General features: G+C 38.5%; 1 protein-coding gene across 2 annotated transcripts in view; it reads right to left on the reverse strand.

Moving 5' to 3' along the window:
- SUCLG2 (succinate-CoA ligase GDP-forming subunit beta) overlaps positions 1 to 18,291 on the reverse strand; it is a 286,827-nt gene that overhangs the window by 216,208 nt on the left and 52,328 nt on the right. For both annotated transcript variants that reach the window (XM_012473799.3, XM_012473805.2), the window contains exon 2: positions 16,477 to 16,618. In XM_012473799.3, the coding sequence (XP_012329222.2) occupies positions 16,477 to 16,618 (142 nt within the window). The remainder of the gene's footprint in view (positions 1 to 16,476; positions 16,619 to 18,291) is intronic.

Genomic DNA, 18,291 nt, shown 5'->3' on the forward strand with positions numbered 1-18,291 from the left:
TTACAAAAGTATTCAGTGGCATTTCCCACATATGAACAGGTGTTAATTCAATATTAATTCAACCAGCATCCCCGAACTGTCTGGGGAATAAGGTCCTCCTTGTTATTCAAGACATCAGCTCAACAAGTGGAAAAAGAAATTGGTACTATCTAAACATAAGCATATGTAACTCCCACACCCTCAAAAAAAAAAAAAAATACCAAATGTCAAAACCACAACTCAAATCCAGACCTTCTAAATCCTACTCAAATATTCTTTCTACCACACCAGATACACTGTCACTCCACAATACTATATAGAAAAACTCACAATGTAATTATAAAGTGTAAATCCTGATGGGTTAGCCCTTAACAAATCAAAATGAAGAAAATACACTCACTTCCCAATGTCCATGGCTTCCTTGCTTACTATAGAAGTAAACCACTATGGTGAGCTGAGGTAGCCAATGAAGACTATTAGGAAAATTACCTTTGTTACTGATAACCATTTTTCTGATACAATTTGTGTACATTACTATAGGTCCAGGTGGATATAAGGCAACCTCCACATTTATTCCAACAATTTCTTTAACATGGTTTTGAAAACAAATACCACATTCCATGTCTATAATATATAATGCATTTGTAAATAGTGGCTTGTTATTATATTCTTGCAATAATAATTAAAAGTTGTTATTTTACCCTATAGGTTATTCACATTATCATACTCCAGCAAATAGCATATCCAATTGGTCTAACACATCCTCAATGCCTTTCTTCATCTACCACATCCCAAATATCAGTAAGTCCTGAGCTACCCATCCAAAACACATCCCAAAGACATCCACCCCACTACATCTCCTGTGTAAACCTCTCATTCACACCACCATCTTCTCTCACTTGGAAGACCACAATGACAGCTGATCTCTTTCTCACTTCTCTTGCAGCCCCATTAATCCATTTACCATAGGACAGTCAATAGCATAACTGACTCATCCTGGTTTGCCTTAGACTTCCTCAATTTTAGCACTGAAAGTCTCATGTTCAGGAAATGCCTCATTTTTGGGCAATTGAGGGCACCCTAGTCTGTGGTGAATTTTTTATTAGATAAGATGTTGGAAACAAATGCTTGGTGCCACAAAGAAAATGGCATTCTGGCCATTTCCTTGTGAAAACTATATCCCCACACAGCCCACAAGGTACAGACCTGGACCCAACCTGCAGCTTGCAGCCAAGCCCAGCGAGGGCCACCTCAACCCACCAATATGCAGACACTTGAGCAAGAACAAATGACTCCCTGAGTTTGGGGATGGTTTGCTATCCAGCATTGTTGAGGCAATACCTAACTGACATGGGTTTCATCAAAACCTTTTGGTAGCTTCCCATTTCACTTAGAGTAAAATCTAATATACTCACCTGAGCACAAAGCCTTATATGATGTGAGCTCTAACCCATTTGCCAGACCTCACCATACTATCCTTCTCTAAACTTTATTCTCACTGGTCTCCTTTCTGTTTATCAAATTGATAAAGCTGTTTCTGGTTCAGGATCTCAGCCTCTCCTGTCACCTGTGCTTGAAACATATCCATCCCAGTTCTTATGACTGGCTCATTTTCATCCTCACAGGCCAGCTTAAAATCACCTCCTTAGAGACGCCTTCCTTGACTATCCTATGTCCTACATGATTCAGTAACATGAAACTTGTGTATTTCCGTCACAGCATTTCTCAATCTGTCAATTATTTGCTAATTTGTTTGCTTATACTCTCCATCCTCCCCAAGCTCAAATATTGAAACTATTTTCTGCATATGTTACCAGATATCAATTGATATCTGGTACCCAAAGGCTCAGAAAATCCCTCAGCCTGTTGTGATGGGTAAAAGATTTTTATTATTGAAAACAGAAAGTGAAAATCAGTAAGACAGTAAAGCTATAGATGACTTTTTAGCAATCACTGATACTGTTTTAAATTAAAAGTTCAAAAGGGGTTTAATTTTTTAAGAATTAGCTGGACATAATTTTTTAAAAACCAGAAAAAATTACACCAGATTTTTAGTTCTATCAGTCTTTCCCAATGAAATACCCCAAAATCAGATTCCAATGGCAATACCCCCTGACCCCCAAAAAACTACTTTCCTTAAGTCAAAGGAAGCTGAACAAATAAAAATTTGTTTGCTGTGGTATGAAATTACAAGCCTTTAGCTACAGAAGGTAAAACAGAAGCAATGGAAGTATCATTCTTGATCATTAGTTATAGTTCCATACTACTGGTCATGTGGAAAATTTTAGCTATCCACTTCTTCAGGGACTTCAATGTTCATAAAAGACCCCTTTAAACTCCAACCACTGTGAAGTTAAAAGGCAGTGAATCGTGAAAGTAGGTGTGTTTCTATATTGAGAATACCTTTGTAATGTGAAACACAACAGACCAGTTCCTTGTTCAGCTAACAGGGGCTGCTTGCAGTATTCAAGATAGAGGTGAGGAGGCACCAGGGCTCCTGAGAGTTTTGACTAATAAAATCACCCCAAGAAGGGAAGACACAGAATGTCACCCAGGCCTCAAGCAGGAAAGAAGCACCCAGGTGGGAGTCTGCCCCATCTAGGGAGTTTTGAATTGACCTTCAGGAGAAACAGGGTGTGAAGAAATGGATCAGAGTCCTAAGTGAAGGTGAACAACCTGATGAACTCGGCTCCGATGCTGGAGGCCCTGGTCCCTGGACTTTGGGCTTGGAAGCAAAGGCCAATGACTGTTTCTCTATCACTCTGAGAGGCTCCATTGTGCCTGGGCCTCTTAGATGATTCTTTTATAAACTATGGATTAGGGCCAGGTGCAGTGGCTCATGCCTGTAATCCCAACACTTTGGGAGCCCAAGTTGGGCAGATCACAAGGTCAGGAGTTTGAGACCAGCCTGGCCAACATGGTGAAACCCCATCTCTACTAAAAATACAAAAATTAGCCAGGCATGGTTGTAATCCCAGCTACTCAAGAGGCTGAGGCAGGAGAATCACTTGAACCTGGGAGGCGGAGGTTGCAGTGAGCCAAGGTCATGCCATTGCACTCTAGCCTGGGAGACAAGAGCAAGACTCTGTCTCAAACCTAAATAAATAAATAAACAAAATAAACCATGGATTAGGACAATGGCATATCCCAGAAAAGGCACATGAGGATTCAGTGAGATAGGGCAGGATAAACAGTGTTTATTATAGATATACTGAGATTTCAAAACATTTTCGCCATTGTATTTCCTACCACCTAGCACATGAACCAGATTAAATATTTGATGACAGCATAAGTAAATGAAAGGCTAAGGTTTTGTTGAAATATGCTCTTTGTCTTGAAAAGGAAAAGCATTATGTAAAGGAAAAACAAGATGAATGTGTCTTCTAAGACATCAGGATGGCAGATCTGAACATTCTAGTCATGAGAAAATCATTTCATTTTGTAAATGTGCCATTGGCATTCTGCTGTATACATCAGTCTCATAGGTTTGGTTGATGAACATCTAACCTCCTTAGTTTGATGGAACTCTGAGTGAGTACCCACAAGTTTCCTGACCTAAAAGGCAAGGAGTGGTTTGGTTTACTTAAAGTAGTACCCCTTGAGGATCTGTCTACAGAATCTATCTCAGAAAGCAGCTGTCTACACTTCCACTCACTCTTATCCTCAACACAAGTAACTAGCTTTACACACAAACAGTAAGATGACCACAGTTATTACTTCTCTGTTTAAAGTTAGAATTGCCAATTTCTTGCTAATCATTTTGAAAGATAATTTTCATGAGAACCAAGGAGAAAGAAAGAAAGTTAAGGCCAAGGTTTCTATTCTGGGTCAGAAAAAACTCTGTTCATTACATGTATTAGATTTAATAATGAGTCAGAAAGGAAAAGTAATTTTCACTTCTTCCAAGAAGGCTTCCCTGACCACCCAGCATCTACAGTGGAATAGGCATCCCTTTTCCCAGTGTGCCCATGATACCGGGGCACACCTTTAATACCTTTGTATCCCTCTGGGTTTACACATCTCTCTACTAAGCAGTGAACGTCTTGGAAGCACCAGCCGTTTGTAGTCATCCTCTGGCCCAACTAACCTCAGTACCTGATAATTTCAGGTACTCAATAACTGTTAAGTGAATTAATGTCCCATCGAAAAGTGGTACCTAAGTCACATGGGGTTTTGAGCACTCTCATGGTTTCCTTATAGTCCCCTAACTTTTAACAAACACAACACTGGCAAGGATGGAGAGCTACTGTCTAATACTGAAGAATATTGATTTTTTTTTCCAGAAGTAGGGGAGGCAGTGACAAAAATGGCACTGAGATGAGCATATTTGGGAAACCTTTAAACTGAAATGAGCGCATATCCAAAGATCCTATAACTGAAAGTAGAGCTCATCAATGTAAATAGAACAAACAGCCACTACAGACCAGGGACTTTTGTTAACATGACCTGCCAAGGATCAGTGCGAACCCACAGAAGATGAAGCTGTCTTTGTCTAAGGAGAGTCATGCCTGATAATACCAGACCTAACCATCCCCAATTTTCAACTGAGGCTCTTCTGTGGCATCAGACAGGAGGACCAGCCTGAAGAGAACCCTGGACACAAAGCGGGCAACAAGCAAAGCCACCGAGTTGATGTGTCCCTTCATAATTTCCCAACTCCCCACCATTGCCCATAGGGCTGCTGCTTCCTTAGTTTTACCTTCTCCCTTAAACAAAGCTTACAAACACAACCTAATGACATTAGAGAAAAGCCACTGGGTATGTACATTAGAAGTCCTGCCTGGCAACTTTTAGCCTAGATGGAGGGTTCCTGGACGTCTTTGTTCTCTTACTAACTTTTCCATTCAGTAACAACTTACGGAATTCATACTTATGGTTCAGGTACCAGGAATGCAAAGATGAATGGGAAAGCTTTGGTCCTGGAACAAATCGACCCTCATCCTCCCTATCTGTTTCTGTATCCCATTCTCAACAGTCATCTTGAACTGTCTCAAAGGCCCTTTCTTCTCTTGCTCATCCTTCATTTAAAAGCTGCACAAATTGATAGAATAGTATTTAAAGCTCTCACTGTCTTTCCTACAAAACAGGCTTCCTGTTAAAGACAGCTGCTATCAAAGAGTCATCCTTAATGTTATCTGAGTAACCACAAACTTTATTGTTTACAGGGAGACAACTTTGAGAGTAAAAGGGGTTTGCAGTTAATGATAGTTCTGGAATAACACATGTATCCAATTCTGTCCCAGGAAAACCAATAGGGATGATCACCTAGACTTAGAGACAGAAACAGTAAGCTTAAAGGCCCGATGAATCTTGAAACCTGACCAGATTTACGGAAATACTTATACTTTATTTCACAGTATCATGTCAAAGGTCACCTCACAACTATATCATAAGGAATGTGCTTCCTCTTTCTGGGTACAGAGGCAACAGGTTAAATTACAGCCCCTGTACCACCCAGTGTATGCTGTGATATGGAACACACTATTTACCATAACAGCAAAAAGCACATCATCTACTGACGTTTCCTATGAGCAAGACACTGTTAAGGTCTAGATCACTTCTCCCACCAAACCAATGAGCAGACACTACTGACATCTCCTATTTCACAGATGAGAAAATGGAGCCTTCGAGAAGTTACAACACAGCTAAAAAGGGGTGGCACTATGCTTCAAACTGAGTCAGTCTCTTCCACAGCCCACCTTCTTAAATACTCCCACAGTGCCTTCTCGAAGACATCACTGAAGAAGTGTTGGTTAGGCTGAGCCACAGCAAATGGGAGATCACAACAATGATAACGATCCTCACTCCCCATTATTGGAAACTTTAGGGTATGCAACTCTGCTAAACCTTATACACAGCATGATCTCATGTCACTCTCTTGGCCCTCCTAGGAAGCATTATTACTAAGCCCATTTTACACAAGAAGAAACTGAGGATTCTAGGAGCCAAGTAACTTGCCTAGGGTTGTGCAGCTATCATGGAGCAAATGGAGGATTTGAATTCAAGGCGAACTCCATAGTCATCTTCACCATGTTAGAAGGTGCAGTATTGAAGAAAGAATATGGACGACGCCAGGAAGGAAACAGATGTGCCACACACTGGGAAACAGGCACAAGGACAATGAGGGAAAGGCAAACTGTGAGTGCATCATGCACAACTGACTGTGTATGCCACAGTGAGTTAAAACTGAATCCACTAAACAAGGAACAGTAGTAAGAAATTCCGAGCAAGAGTATCTCTAAGGGATCCAGGTTTTCTCATGTTTATGATGCTAATGGACAGGTTATTTATAAAGAAAATATATATTTATGTAAAGTTGTTTTTCAGTGCTACATCTAGCACCTTGAAGACTCTGGGAACAGTTTGATTTTTGCATATCAAATACTTTTAGCACTGTTATGTTTCCCCTGTTATCCACATCCCATCTGTTTCCTCTTCCCCACACTGAAGGGACTGGTATATTTGCTCAAATAAAAGCCTGAAGACAAAAAAAAAATTCTAATACTTGGCTCACATTTAGTTTGAGAGAAATAACAGACTCCCAAATCTCTTAGCCTGTCCCATGTTGAATGAAAGAAAAAAAATTACATAATTAAGGTAGCTTGTTTACTTACCCAATTTTCATCCTAAGGTAGATCAAGTAACATAACTCTTTCAAACCTTCTCAACTCACTGCCTGACTTTTTTGTCTATAACCTAGAAAACTCAAGTGGAGCCTTAGTACTATTTATGAACATCTGTTAAACATTGCCAATGCCTGTTACACCACCTTGGGGAATAGTGTAGCATCTTAAAACAATAATTCCGTATGTAATATTTATTCTGTTGCAATGTAAAGAAAGTATGATTCTCATTTTCTTTCAAAATTATGCAACTTTTGACTTATATCTTCATCTACCAAGAAAATATCAACCAACAGTATGTAAGTCATTATATATTCATTATCAAGTCATCTGACAAGTTGTATAAAAAAATACAGCTTCACACATGGGTGTTATTGCAAAAGTTTGAAAAATTTTATTTTTATCTGCTGTTGATGTTTTTAATAGCTGTTATTATATTTCCTTTACGATGGCTCAAAACACTGGCTCAGTTCAGTCCAAAAAAGAAGAAAGAAAAAAAGAAAGAGAACTTGGTGAGTGCCTCATTTGTGTGAAGCATGTGTTTTATTTATCTTTGTTGCTAGCTGGATCATTCCTTGAAGTATGTATTATTGGCCCCTATTTTATAGTCAAGTAAATTGTGGTTTAAGTAATAAATGAAAGTAGAGCTGGGATGAGTGCTCTGTTCTGACTGTACAGCCCATGTTTCTTCTAAGCCTTGAAGCAAAGAGACAAACTTTCTCAAGATTCTAAACACTACTTTCGCAAGAGACTGCTACATGAGCACCAAACCCATTTCTTCTTTTTCCTAAGCATGGATTGAGACTGTATTTCCTAGCCACCTTTGAAGTTGGTTGAGATCATGTGATCACTTTTCGCTGAAGTGATGTAGTCCATGCAAATTTCGACATGCGGTCCTCCATGGTTTTTTTGCCTTTTGAGTGGCTGGAATGGGCATACTTTCCGGCTCATCTTTGGGAGCCATGTGAGGAAGACGGCAGAGTGAAACAACAAAAGGAGCCTGGGTTCCTGCAGCAGACCAAGAACATCATGCTAGATTTTTCTAAGAATAAGAAATAACTCCTTCTTGCACCAGGCTACTGAGAATGGGGCAGTTTATGTGCTTCAGAAGCTAGCATTACCAATACAGCAACGCCAATACAGAGAAGAACAATCCAAAAATAACCACAAGAGGAAATAACACAGTCAATCTAGAGATTATCATAAAAACCTTAAAATATTTTCAAACCGTAATATTTAGATAATGTTCATTTTATAATACAGAATTTTAAAACAAAAATTATAAAAAAACCTGTACACTTAGTACCTTCCCAAATTTATAAATAAGCTCATTCTCTCTTATGTCATATAAATATGTACACAGAAATTAATATTGCTGAATGAATGCATGCATAAGAAAAATGAAGAAAATATTAACACAAGTTTCCTCTCAGTAATGAGATTAGAAGAGATTTTTTACTTCTTTGTACTTTTCTGTATTTTCCAATTATAAGCATATTCATTTGATAATCAGAAGAGATTTGTCTATGTTTAAGATTTCTTTAAAAAGGGCAATTCACCCAGACAGAGAGATCACAGGATCAAGGTCCTATGTCATTTACCCTAGGTAAAGTTTTCCTGCATTTCCAGCCCATAAGGTACCCTCTGAACATTCAGAACTGTCAAACTTTACACTTGGGTGAGCCAAAGACCCCGAGGGAAAAACATTTCATGGGAAAGGCCTGGAAAATGAGACCACATGCCAACATATCTTCTTTGCTCATTCTCAATGAGGTAGCTTTAAAAAGACAAGTCAGCCAGGCCTATAATCCCAGCAATTTGGGAGGCCAAGGCAGGAGAATCATTTGAGGCCAGGAGTTCAAGACCAGATGGCCAACATGGCAAAACCCCGTGTTTGCTAAAAACATAAAAATTAGCTGGGCATTAATGTACACCAGTAATCCCAGACACACAGGAGGCTGAGGCATGAGAATTGCCTGAACCCAGAAGGCAGAGGTTGCCATGAGCCAAGATTGCACCCCCCACTCCAGCCTCGGTGACAGAGCAGAACTGTGTCTCAAAAAATAATTTAAAATAAATAAATAAATAAAAATTAAAAAACAAGATAATATATAATCCCATTAATGGCACACAGAAAAGACAGAAAGTAAAATTGTTAGTTACTGTGGATACACAATCATGGGCATGCAGAGATCTGGTGATATTCAGTACCAGTCCTTAAAGGAAAGTCTTTCTCTTTGGTTTAAATGAAGATTCCAGGAGATAATATTTGTGAAATGCTCAGCACAATACCAAGCACATGGTAAAGGCCCAAAGCTTAAATGCCACCACTATTATTTTTACTGGTTAAAATGTAAGAAGAATTAATCCTTGCTTTAATAGACTGTTAAAATGGAAGTTAAGGCACTGAGTTTCAAAGTACTGTTCTCATTTGTTTCTAAGGAAACTGAAAGGAAGCTACATGTACGCTCCCATAAAGCCTGCCTGCCCACAACCCGCCTTAATCTCGCCCTTGATTCTGCAGGTCTCCTGCTGCTTCTATTCAGTGAATACCACAAGACAATTAGGGAAAAGATATTCCAGCACAGAGAAATTCTAAGGAGATGACCAGAGAAGATCATTTATATTTGCAGACTTAGGAAAGAAAAAAGAAAATTTTATAAAAGGGGGTTATCTTTGCAAAGACACAGACAGTAGAAACTGTCATTAAAAGCTGCAACTTGTTGAATGGGATCCTCTTTATAAATATAGTTAGGGAAAACCATTAATTTCAATTCAGGTGCTCCTTTAACGAGCATTTGCAACTGAGCATGACCAAGTGAACATTTCCTGAATAACCATATTTACTTGTGAGCACCTACTGCCTCTTAGGACCTATGAGAAGCACTCTATCTGGATGAGTCGGGGTACTTAGCAGCAAGCAACAGAAATTAACTCTAGCTGAAATAAGCATGACTGAATTACAAAAAAGATATTTGGAGGCTCACATAATCACCAGGAAGACAGGAGAATCAGACTTTTAAAATGGGAAGGAAACAAAGAGGCCAACAGCAGCAGGCACTCAAGCAAATCACACCACAGGAACCATCTATCTGGTAAGGACACAAGTGTTTTTCCTAGAAAGCAGATACCTCTTCAATGTCTAGACGGACCACAAATGTCATCACCCTAGGAGGATCTTTATATTATTGACTCCAAATTCAAAATAATGGGCAGTTGATATGTTGGTAAAATGAAAACTTCACAAAAATCAGTGTTATCCTTCTCTGTCATTATAAGACAAAAATGACCATCATCTCAAAAAAAAGGATATTAAGTCTTCTTTGCAACATCCTAACCATATGTGATATGGCAAAGCCACAACAATCAAGGAGGCTTGCAACGTATTTAATTGCCTATGGGATTAATAGCACATGTCAATCAGTAGTCAATGCAGCAGTTCCCTTTTTACATAAAATACAATTCCTTAATGGTGTAAGTAATTCACCAGGCTTTAGGACGTGATTATATAAAACAAGAAGAGTAAGTTATCATATTGATGAATGGAAACATGTTATAGCTGAAAGCAATCCAAAGCTAGCCAAGTTCAATAAAAGCTCCTTATCTCCATTTTAGGATGCATGTCATTAGCTCAGAGAAGATTAATTTCTCCATTCATAGTTCAATTTTCTTTCCTGACAAAAAAATAAAACTGTTAGTTTTTGAAAAGCAATTTTCTTGCTTAAACAAATGATAAGAGTCTCATGTCAACATGCATGGAATAATTAATAAATTGTGGCGATTCTAAAAACAAATGTAGTGGTCCTAGATAAGTTTCACCTAAGTTTATACACAAATACTTTTTTAAGACAGGTCTTTTCAGTTATATGAGAGACACGATCCTTCATTCACTTTCAAAGAGAAGTGAAAAGATAACATGAAGATCAGTCATTTACACAGTAGGTATTCTGTAATGATCTGTTGATTGTCTTGCCTAATTTAATCCATAAGAGAAGAAAACTATATACTTAATAAGTCTCCTAAGAAAATCGTATGCAAGGTAAACAACTCCTTTAAAGCGTGATTTTTAAAAGGTGGCTCTGATAAATGGCTGCAGAAATGAATATTATCCACATATTAAAAACTTAATTCAAATGAAATTTGCACTCTCAGACATAAATCCATTTTCTATGTAAGAAAATGAGGACCTCACTCAATATCTTATCATTATGAACAGTGTATCAAGAACAAAATGTTTGCATTGCCCATTTTAAACAAATGTTCAAATTAACAAGCTTTCCATAACTACACAGCAAAAGGTTCTATTTGCCCAAAGAGATAAAACCAAATGAATCATTAAGAAAATATCTGCAGATTACACAGTTTCTATATACTGCACCTCAGAACCTGACACATCTAGTTTTAATCCAATCTCCTAATTCTTCTAATTTTATTAATATGCATTTTCCATCTTTAAAATGCTGATCCACATATAAAAATCTCCCAAGAATATCATCATCAAGTTAGCAAAAGGGAAAATGCCAGGGGAGATTAAATCTAATCTGACTGGATTAAAATCCCATCATCTTTGTCAATTAGCTTTACAATCTTGGCATGTTTTTTAACTTTATCTTGCCTGTTTCCTGACTTGTAAAATGACATAAGAAATGACTGAATTTGGCAACCAACTGAATATGATAGACATGAGAGGCATTAAAGATGATGCAGAGCTATTTTAGCTGGGTAAGTAGAGTGGCAAAAAGAGGAAGAGGTTTGGAGGAACCAAAGGATGACAAGTTCCATTTGGGCCAGGTGTGCCAAAGACACCCACTAACAGGTGGTCAATAAACAACTAGGAATGCAGGTTAAGGCACAAAAAAAAGAGATGTATGAGACAATCTGCACAGAGGTTGCCTTGGAAATCACAAGTACGATAAACATCCCATTTATTTTCAAAATATTTTATAAAATTTCATTTCAAAACACATCAAAATAGGAATGAAGTAGAAAGGTAAGCAAACACATTTCACTTATTTATAAATCTTTCTAATTAAAATACAAACTCTCCTAACACATGATGAACAGAATAGTGATTATCATGTCTCTGATCTCTCTGTGAATTAGAATCACAACAGTAGGGAAACACCTGGAATTTGCTGCCATTGATAAGGATGATGATGATGATGATGATAGCAATAAAATCTTATATAGCACTTCCTGCACATTAGACACATTATCATTCTATGCAATTTGCTCTCATAATATCATAATTATAAGGTGAAGGTCCCATTTTTTCAGGACAATCAGGAAGATGTGTGCATAATCCAGTTTTAATCTTAACCTCAAATCTATTTGCTAAAACTCCAAATGTGCTGTTGGTTCTGTCAATCTCGTGACAAGAATGCAAATACTGTGAAGTTTTCCCAGATTCTTCTTGCTTTGTTCTCTCCAGGCAATCTCAGTGATGTGCACACAATTTTTGTATTTATGATTAACTCTTTTCACTTTTCACCAACTAGAACGGGTACCATATCCTCTTCTAATGCTATAAATTTCCCCTTAGATCAAAACTATTCAACAACAGAAATCAGATGAGACCTTCCTTCTACCAAAACTACTCACTGAGTACAGGAAGGATCATTCATTCATTCACCAAATAAGGAGCTTGAATTTTCCAAATTCCTTTTTAGCTTTAGATGGGATCACAGGGAGGCCCTCTGTTGGCCACATCACCTTAAGGAGCATCACAGGTGAAAGCCTGTGTGCACACACTCACACACTCCTACACACACACACAACCATGCATTGTTCTCCATTCCTTTATCCAGTTTGATTTTGTCAATCCTTTTATCATTCTCAACCCTTTATCCAGTTTGTATTTCTTGAAAGCATACCTGAAGAATTAAAATTAGCTTTTAAAAAAAGCTTTTTTCATTAATTTTCTTTTACTTAAAATTGCTTGTCTTTTTTCCCTTCCTTGTCCCAGCCCCAGCATGTCAATGCAACATTGCTCATTGCTACAGAGCAGAAATTCTATTAAAAGCATGATACAGCCAGGTGCAATGGCTCTCGACTATAATCTCAGCACTTTGAAAGGCAGAGGCAGGAGGATCACTTGAAGCCAAACTGGGCAACACAGAGAGACCCCATCTCTACAAAGAATAAAGATAGAAAAATTAGCTAGATGTGGTGGTGTGTGCCTGTAGTCCTACCTACTCTGGAGCCTGAAGTGGGAAGATCACTTGAGTCCAGGAGTTTGAGATTGCAGTGAATTATGATTATACCACTGCACTTCAGCCTAGGTGACAGAGTGAGTCCAAAAGAAGCAAAAAATAAGGCCGGGCACAGCGGCTCACGTCTGTAATCCCAGCACTTTGGGAGGCCAAGGAGGGTGGATCACCTGAGGTCAGGAGGTGGAGACCAGCCTGGCCAACATGACAAAACCGCATCTCTACCAAAAAAAAAAAAAAATACAAAAATTAGCCAGGCATGGTGGCACGTGCCTGTAATTCCAGCTACTAGTGGGGCTGAGGCAGGAGGATTGCTTGAACCTGGTAGGCGGAGGTTGCAGTGAGCTGAGATCGTACCACTGCACTCCAGCCTGAACAAGAGAGACTCCGTATCAAAAACAAACAAAAAAGAAGAGAAAAATAAATAAAAATGAAAAGCATGGTATACAATCACCAAACACAATGCAACGGCTAAATAAATATTCATAAAACAAACCCATAACTAAGAAGTCAATTAATTCACTAAGTGCATATCTCCATCAGGAATATCTCAAAGATATTATGTGTTATACCTAAGAAGGGTGAGGGGAGTAATGAGCTGGCTTCCAGAATTCTCTTTAAAAAAAAAAAAAGCTTAGTTATACCTGTAATGCTAGTGCTTCACTATATTCAAGAAAATAATGGGGAAATGAAGATCAAAGACCAACTTGAACATCACATTTCTTTGCTCTCTCTTCCTAATCCCCAAAACCACAAGAGTATAAAACAAAAATGATCCTTTCTTAGGAAAAGGCTGGAATACAATACTAACCTTTACTGAGTCTATTATCACAGTTCACTGAGGAGCTCTCATCCAGGTTTAGATCTAATTTTACTGGGATTTTTTCACTGTAGAAACCAATCCGGATAGTTTTTAAAAATAAAACCAATTTTCATTTCTTAAAATATAAGTCACTCTAAATTTCTACATTCAACATCTGAAAATTACAAATTAATTTCTTTCTAGAATGTAAATTCTAGGAAGAAAAAGGGTTTACCTGTCTTCCACAGCTATGTCCACAGTGCCTAGTACATGGTTGACCCTTGATAAATATTTGTTCCATAAAAGAATACATATATATTTCAACTAACATAACATAGAAAGGGTCCAGTGTATTAGCATCTGTGCGAACTTTAAAAAGGAGATCAAAGAACAACAATTACTAGCCAAAGTCCCTGAGCACTTACTCTTAAAAAGCATAGAAAATCAGAAAATTGAAATTTGGAGAATGCCTCTACCTTACACTCTCAACCTTTGCTTGAGACCTGGACAAGGCTGAGTAGCAGATGCACTATTCTGTATTTTTAGTGGGAAACAACTGCATTCCCAAGGCTGAAGAATGCACATGCAAATCCTTCTAGTGTCCAAATCTGCACTGTCCCAGATGGTAGCGACTAGCCACATGAGTCTCTTGAGCACCTAAAATGTAACTAGTCTGAAATGAGATGTGCTGGAAGTGTAGAATTCCAACCAGGTTTCTGAAGATCAGGACAAAAAATGAACACAAAATATTCCATTGATAACTTTTTATATTAATTACAAGTTGAAATGATGTTTTAGATATATTGGAGTAGGCAGAATATATTAGTAACATTAATTTCGCCCATTTTTTCTTCATTTTTTTAATGTGACTGTTAGAAAACTTTAAAACACTTATGTGCCTCATATTATACTCCTACTAGACAGCGGCAATCCTGACTGATAACTAGAGAGTCTGTAATGCACCAGTGGGGATACTCGCTGAAAGTCAGACAGCAGGACCTCATCCCTAATATTTAAATCTATAAATAGAAAAATTGGCTAGATGTTCTATCATAGAACAATCTCCCTTTCATATGCTTTGGGTGTGTCCCCACCCAAATCTCACCTTAAATTGTAATAATCCCCACATGTCAAGGGTGGGGCCAGGTGGAGATAAATGAATCATGGGGGCAGTTTTCCCCATACTGTTCTAACGGTAGTGAGTAAGTCTCATGAGATCTAATGGTTTTACAAACGGGAGTTCCGCTGCACAAGTTCTCTTGCCTGCCACCATATAAGACATCTTTTGCTCTTTTTCTGTCTTCCAGTATGATTGTGAGGTCACCCCAACCATGTGGAACTGTGAGTCCACTAAACCTCTTTCCTTTATAAATTACCCAGTCTCAGGTATGTCTTTATTAGCAGCAGGAGAACAGACTAATACACTCTTAAAGACTCGCAATAGCATTAGGAAATAAGTACTATTAGCTTTAACCTACAGACAAAGAAACTAAGCCAAGGATGAAGAAGGTACATCTGCAAAATTACTAAGCTGGTAAAAGGGAAGGCAAAACACTGAAGCAAAGTCAGCTTGACTTTAAAGTCATGCCCTTGCCTTTGGTCTCCTCCAGTCACTCAGAGGGTGCTCTCCCCATGTTCTAAGGGACTTAAAGAAGGGTGCCAACAACAACTGACTCACCCTGCAATGGCTTCTCAAGCCCTTCAGCCATGTGTCTCCCAGCCACTAACCCACAGCTGAGAGAACTGGGTGAAACAGTGACTGGAATCTCTGAAAAATTACCATGGAGCAACATCTCATGTGCTGCTATCTCATGTAAAAAATAGTTTCCTAAACTCACATTTTTTGCTTTTTTAAATTGCTGTTATCATCTCCTTTGTTAGTTAACGTTGATCACCATTTCCTTTTTATGTCATCAAATATTGTTGAAGGCTTCCATCCATTCCCTCCACACATTATTGAACCATGCTCCACTGTTGCATGATTCTTCAAAAAGAGCTGGGATGAAAACACCCTCATGCTCATACTGTAAGAATTTCTAAGGATACACCCTCCCTGAGGGATACTAAAAAGAAGGAAATTTGTTGTTCTAAGTTTTTGTTGTTGTTGTTTAGAGAGATAGGGTCTCACTCTGTTGCCCAGACTAGAGTGTATTAGTGTGATCATAACCCACTGCAATCTCGAACTCCTGGGCTAAAGGGATCCTCCTGCCTAAGCCTCCAGAGTAGCTAGGACTACAGGCACATACCACCATACTAGACTAATTTTTTTAGTTTTTGTAGAAACGGGTCCTGCTATGTTGTCCAAGCTGGTACCAAACTCCCGGCCTCAAGTGATCCTCCCTTCTCAGCCTCTCAAAGTACTGAAATTATAGGCATAAGCCACCCACAGAACCTGTTCTAAGGTGTTTGACACTCAGGCCAAGTGCCTCAAGTGGGTGATCCTGGTGGAAGCGAGGACACAGAGGTGCCTATGAATCTCATGCAGCATGGGTCAGGCAGGGCCCAGTCTAGAGGAAACCGCTAGGTGTGTCAGGGAAGGAAGGCTCTATTCTCCTACACACAGGCCATCACACTGAAGGCTGTCCTGTGATTCTACCTCTCCTCACAGGTCAGCAGGACTGAAGACTCACAGGGACAAAGCTCTGAAAGCAGACCCCTCCCCTCATCTTACAGCCACCATGTGATTCCCGCACACTTGCACACATGTACACAAGGCAATCTGGATTTTTGCAATTCTAAGCTCTCCCCTGTATCTGTCCCTCTCAGTTTAACCCACAACAAAAAAAAGTAACTAGTGAGAAACCACTAACTGTGAATTTACTGATTTGGGCAAGTGTATTTCACCCATTATGAATCAGCTTACTTAGTCTCTTAGCAGCCTCGAGAGCTTCATTCGCAGTGTCTGCCACGAAGAATCTTTGAACTCTCACTCCGTTGTCAGACATCAGTTTCTTGCTCTGGTATTCCTGCAGGTTCAGCCATCTTCTGGAAGTTAATTGAACTGCCTACAGAAATTGAAGGAGAGAGGTAAGAACACTCATTAATAGCAAGAAAAATAAAAGTCAACCTACATCACCAGTCTTAGAGGTATTGTTGACTGGCAATCAGCAACCCAGAGTTGAGAGAAGCAAAAGAAAAACAAAATCCACATAAATTCATACTTAATTATTTTCTAACAAAAACTTGTTAAGGACAACTATGCACAAACGAATGCAGGTTTTTTAAAAATGCTGAAAACTGAGTGAGGTCTGTGGTCTAATCAACAGTAATACACAAATATCAATTTCTTGGTTTTGATATTGTACCATAACTATATGAGGTGTCAGCATTAGGGGAAGCTGGATGAAGGGTACAGGGGGCTGTTATACTATTTTTGCAATTTCCTGTGAGTCTATAAGTATTTCAAAATAAGTTATTTAAAAAACTGTTAAGAACTCTATTATATGGATATGGCTCCCCACCTCTCACCCCAAATAAATGAAGAGCATAGCATTATTTTAATAACTGTATATACATTGTTAATCATTGTAAGGTTTTTCAGGAAATTTGTTTAAACACTCTGAAGTCACTGGGCCACAGACTAATTCATTTCTTTACCATAGTTTTTAACAGCATCTAGGTAGTGCCATTATGGGTTCAACGAGATTATCTCTTTCATGCACTGAGGTTGAGTGCAATAACCTGAAAGATTCATCATTAATTAAACTAGTTCCTAAACTGCAACTTGTGTACTAAAGGAATTCTGCTTAAGTTTCAAGTAGAAGTGTTTTTTCAATATGCGCCATATGTTTTTATCTGTGTTAAAAGGACATAGTCAAAGGGCACAATAACATGAACAAATAAAATTCTTTCTTTACATTTTATCCAATAATATCAACAGCATTCCCAACCAAATCCATAAGCCCCAAAGGAAAAAAAATAAACAGGAAAAATGAATATGCTTAATGTAAGCTCCTTTCCATCCATGAGTCATATGTAAAGGAAACTACTTGCAAGAGGTAGGAGGACAATATCGTCAATGCACAAACCAAAAAATCAATCACGCAACTGGATCACAAGACTGGTAGTACACGGACATCACCTGATACAATCCCTATTGGCTTCTGTCCATGGCTTTGTTGGATGTCCAAGGCAGGGTCACACAGACCATAAAAGTGAGGTCCACAGGTCTTCATCACATGGAGCCATTACCTTTCAGGACATCTACTGTGTCCTTAAAATGTCATTTTCTTCTGGTATCCTCAAGCTATGATGTACTCATGGAGCTCTTTTGAAATAGGGTGATTTAAAGCTCTAGACCCCCACAACTAGATTGTGTTCCCCTAAAGGGTACAAAGTGTGCCTTAAACTTCTCTCTATCTCTATGAAGAATGTGACAGAGCTTGACATATGAAAGACATCCAAAAAATACCACTTAGATGGCCAAATGAATCAACCCTGCCTTTTGTCTCCTGATACAAACGATTTTTCATTCCCAGAAACTGGCCACCTCTAAAAATAAAAAAGTACATGTTAGTCCTTAAGACCTGAAATAAACATAATATACACACTGGTAAAAAATTTAAATTTCAACATGATCAAGCCTAAAGATAGCTCTCTGTTCTGTCCTTGTCGCTGCTGGTAAGGATGGTTTTGTTTGGTTTTGTTTTTAATATTGAAGTTGCCTATACTTCTTTAG

The sequence above is a fragment of the Aotus nancymaae genome, unplaced genomic scaffold (genome assembly GCF_030222135.1).
Source record: "Aotus nancymaae isolate 86718 unplaced genomic scaffold, 86718_ANA_hifiasm-v0.15.2.pri h1tg000046l, whole genome shotgun sequence".
Classification (NCBI taxonomy): domain Eukaryota; kingdom Metazoa; phylum Chordata; class Mammalia; order Primates; family Aotidae; genus Aotus; species Aotus nancymaae.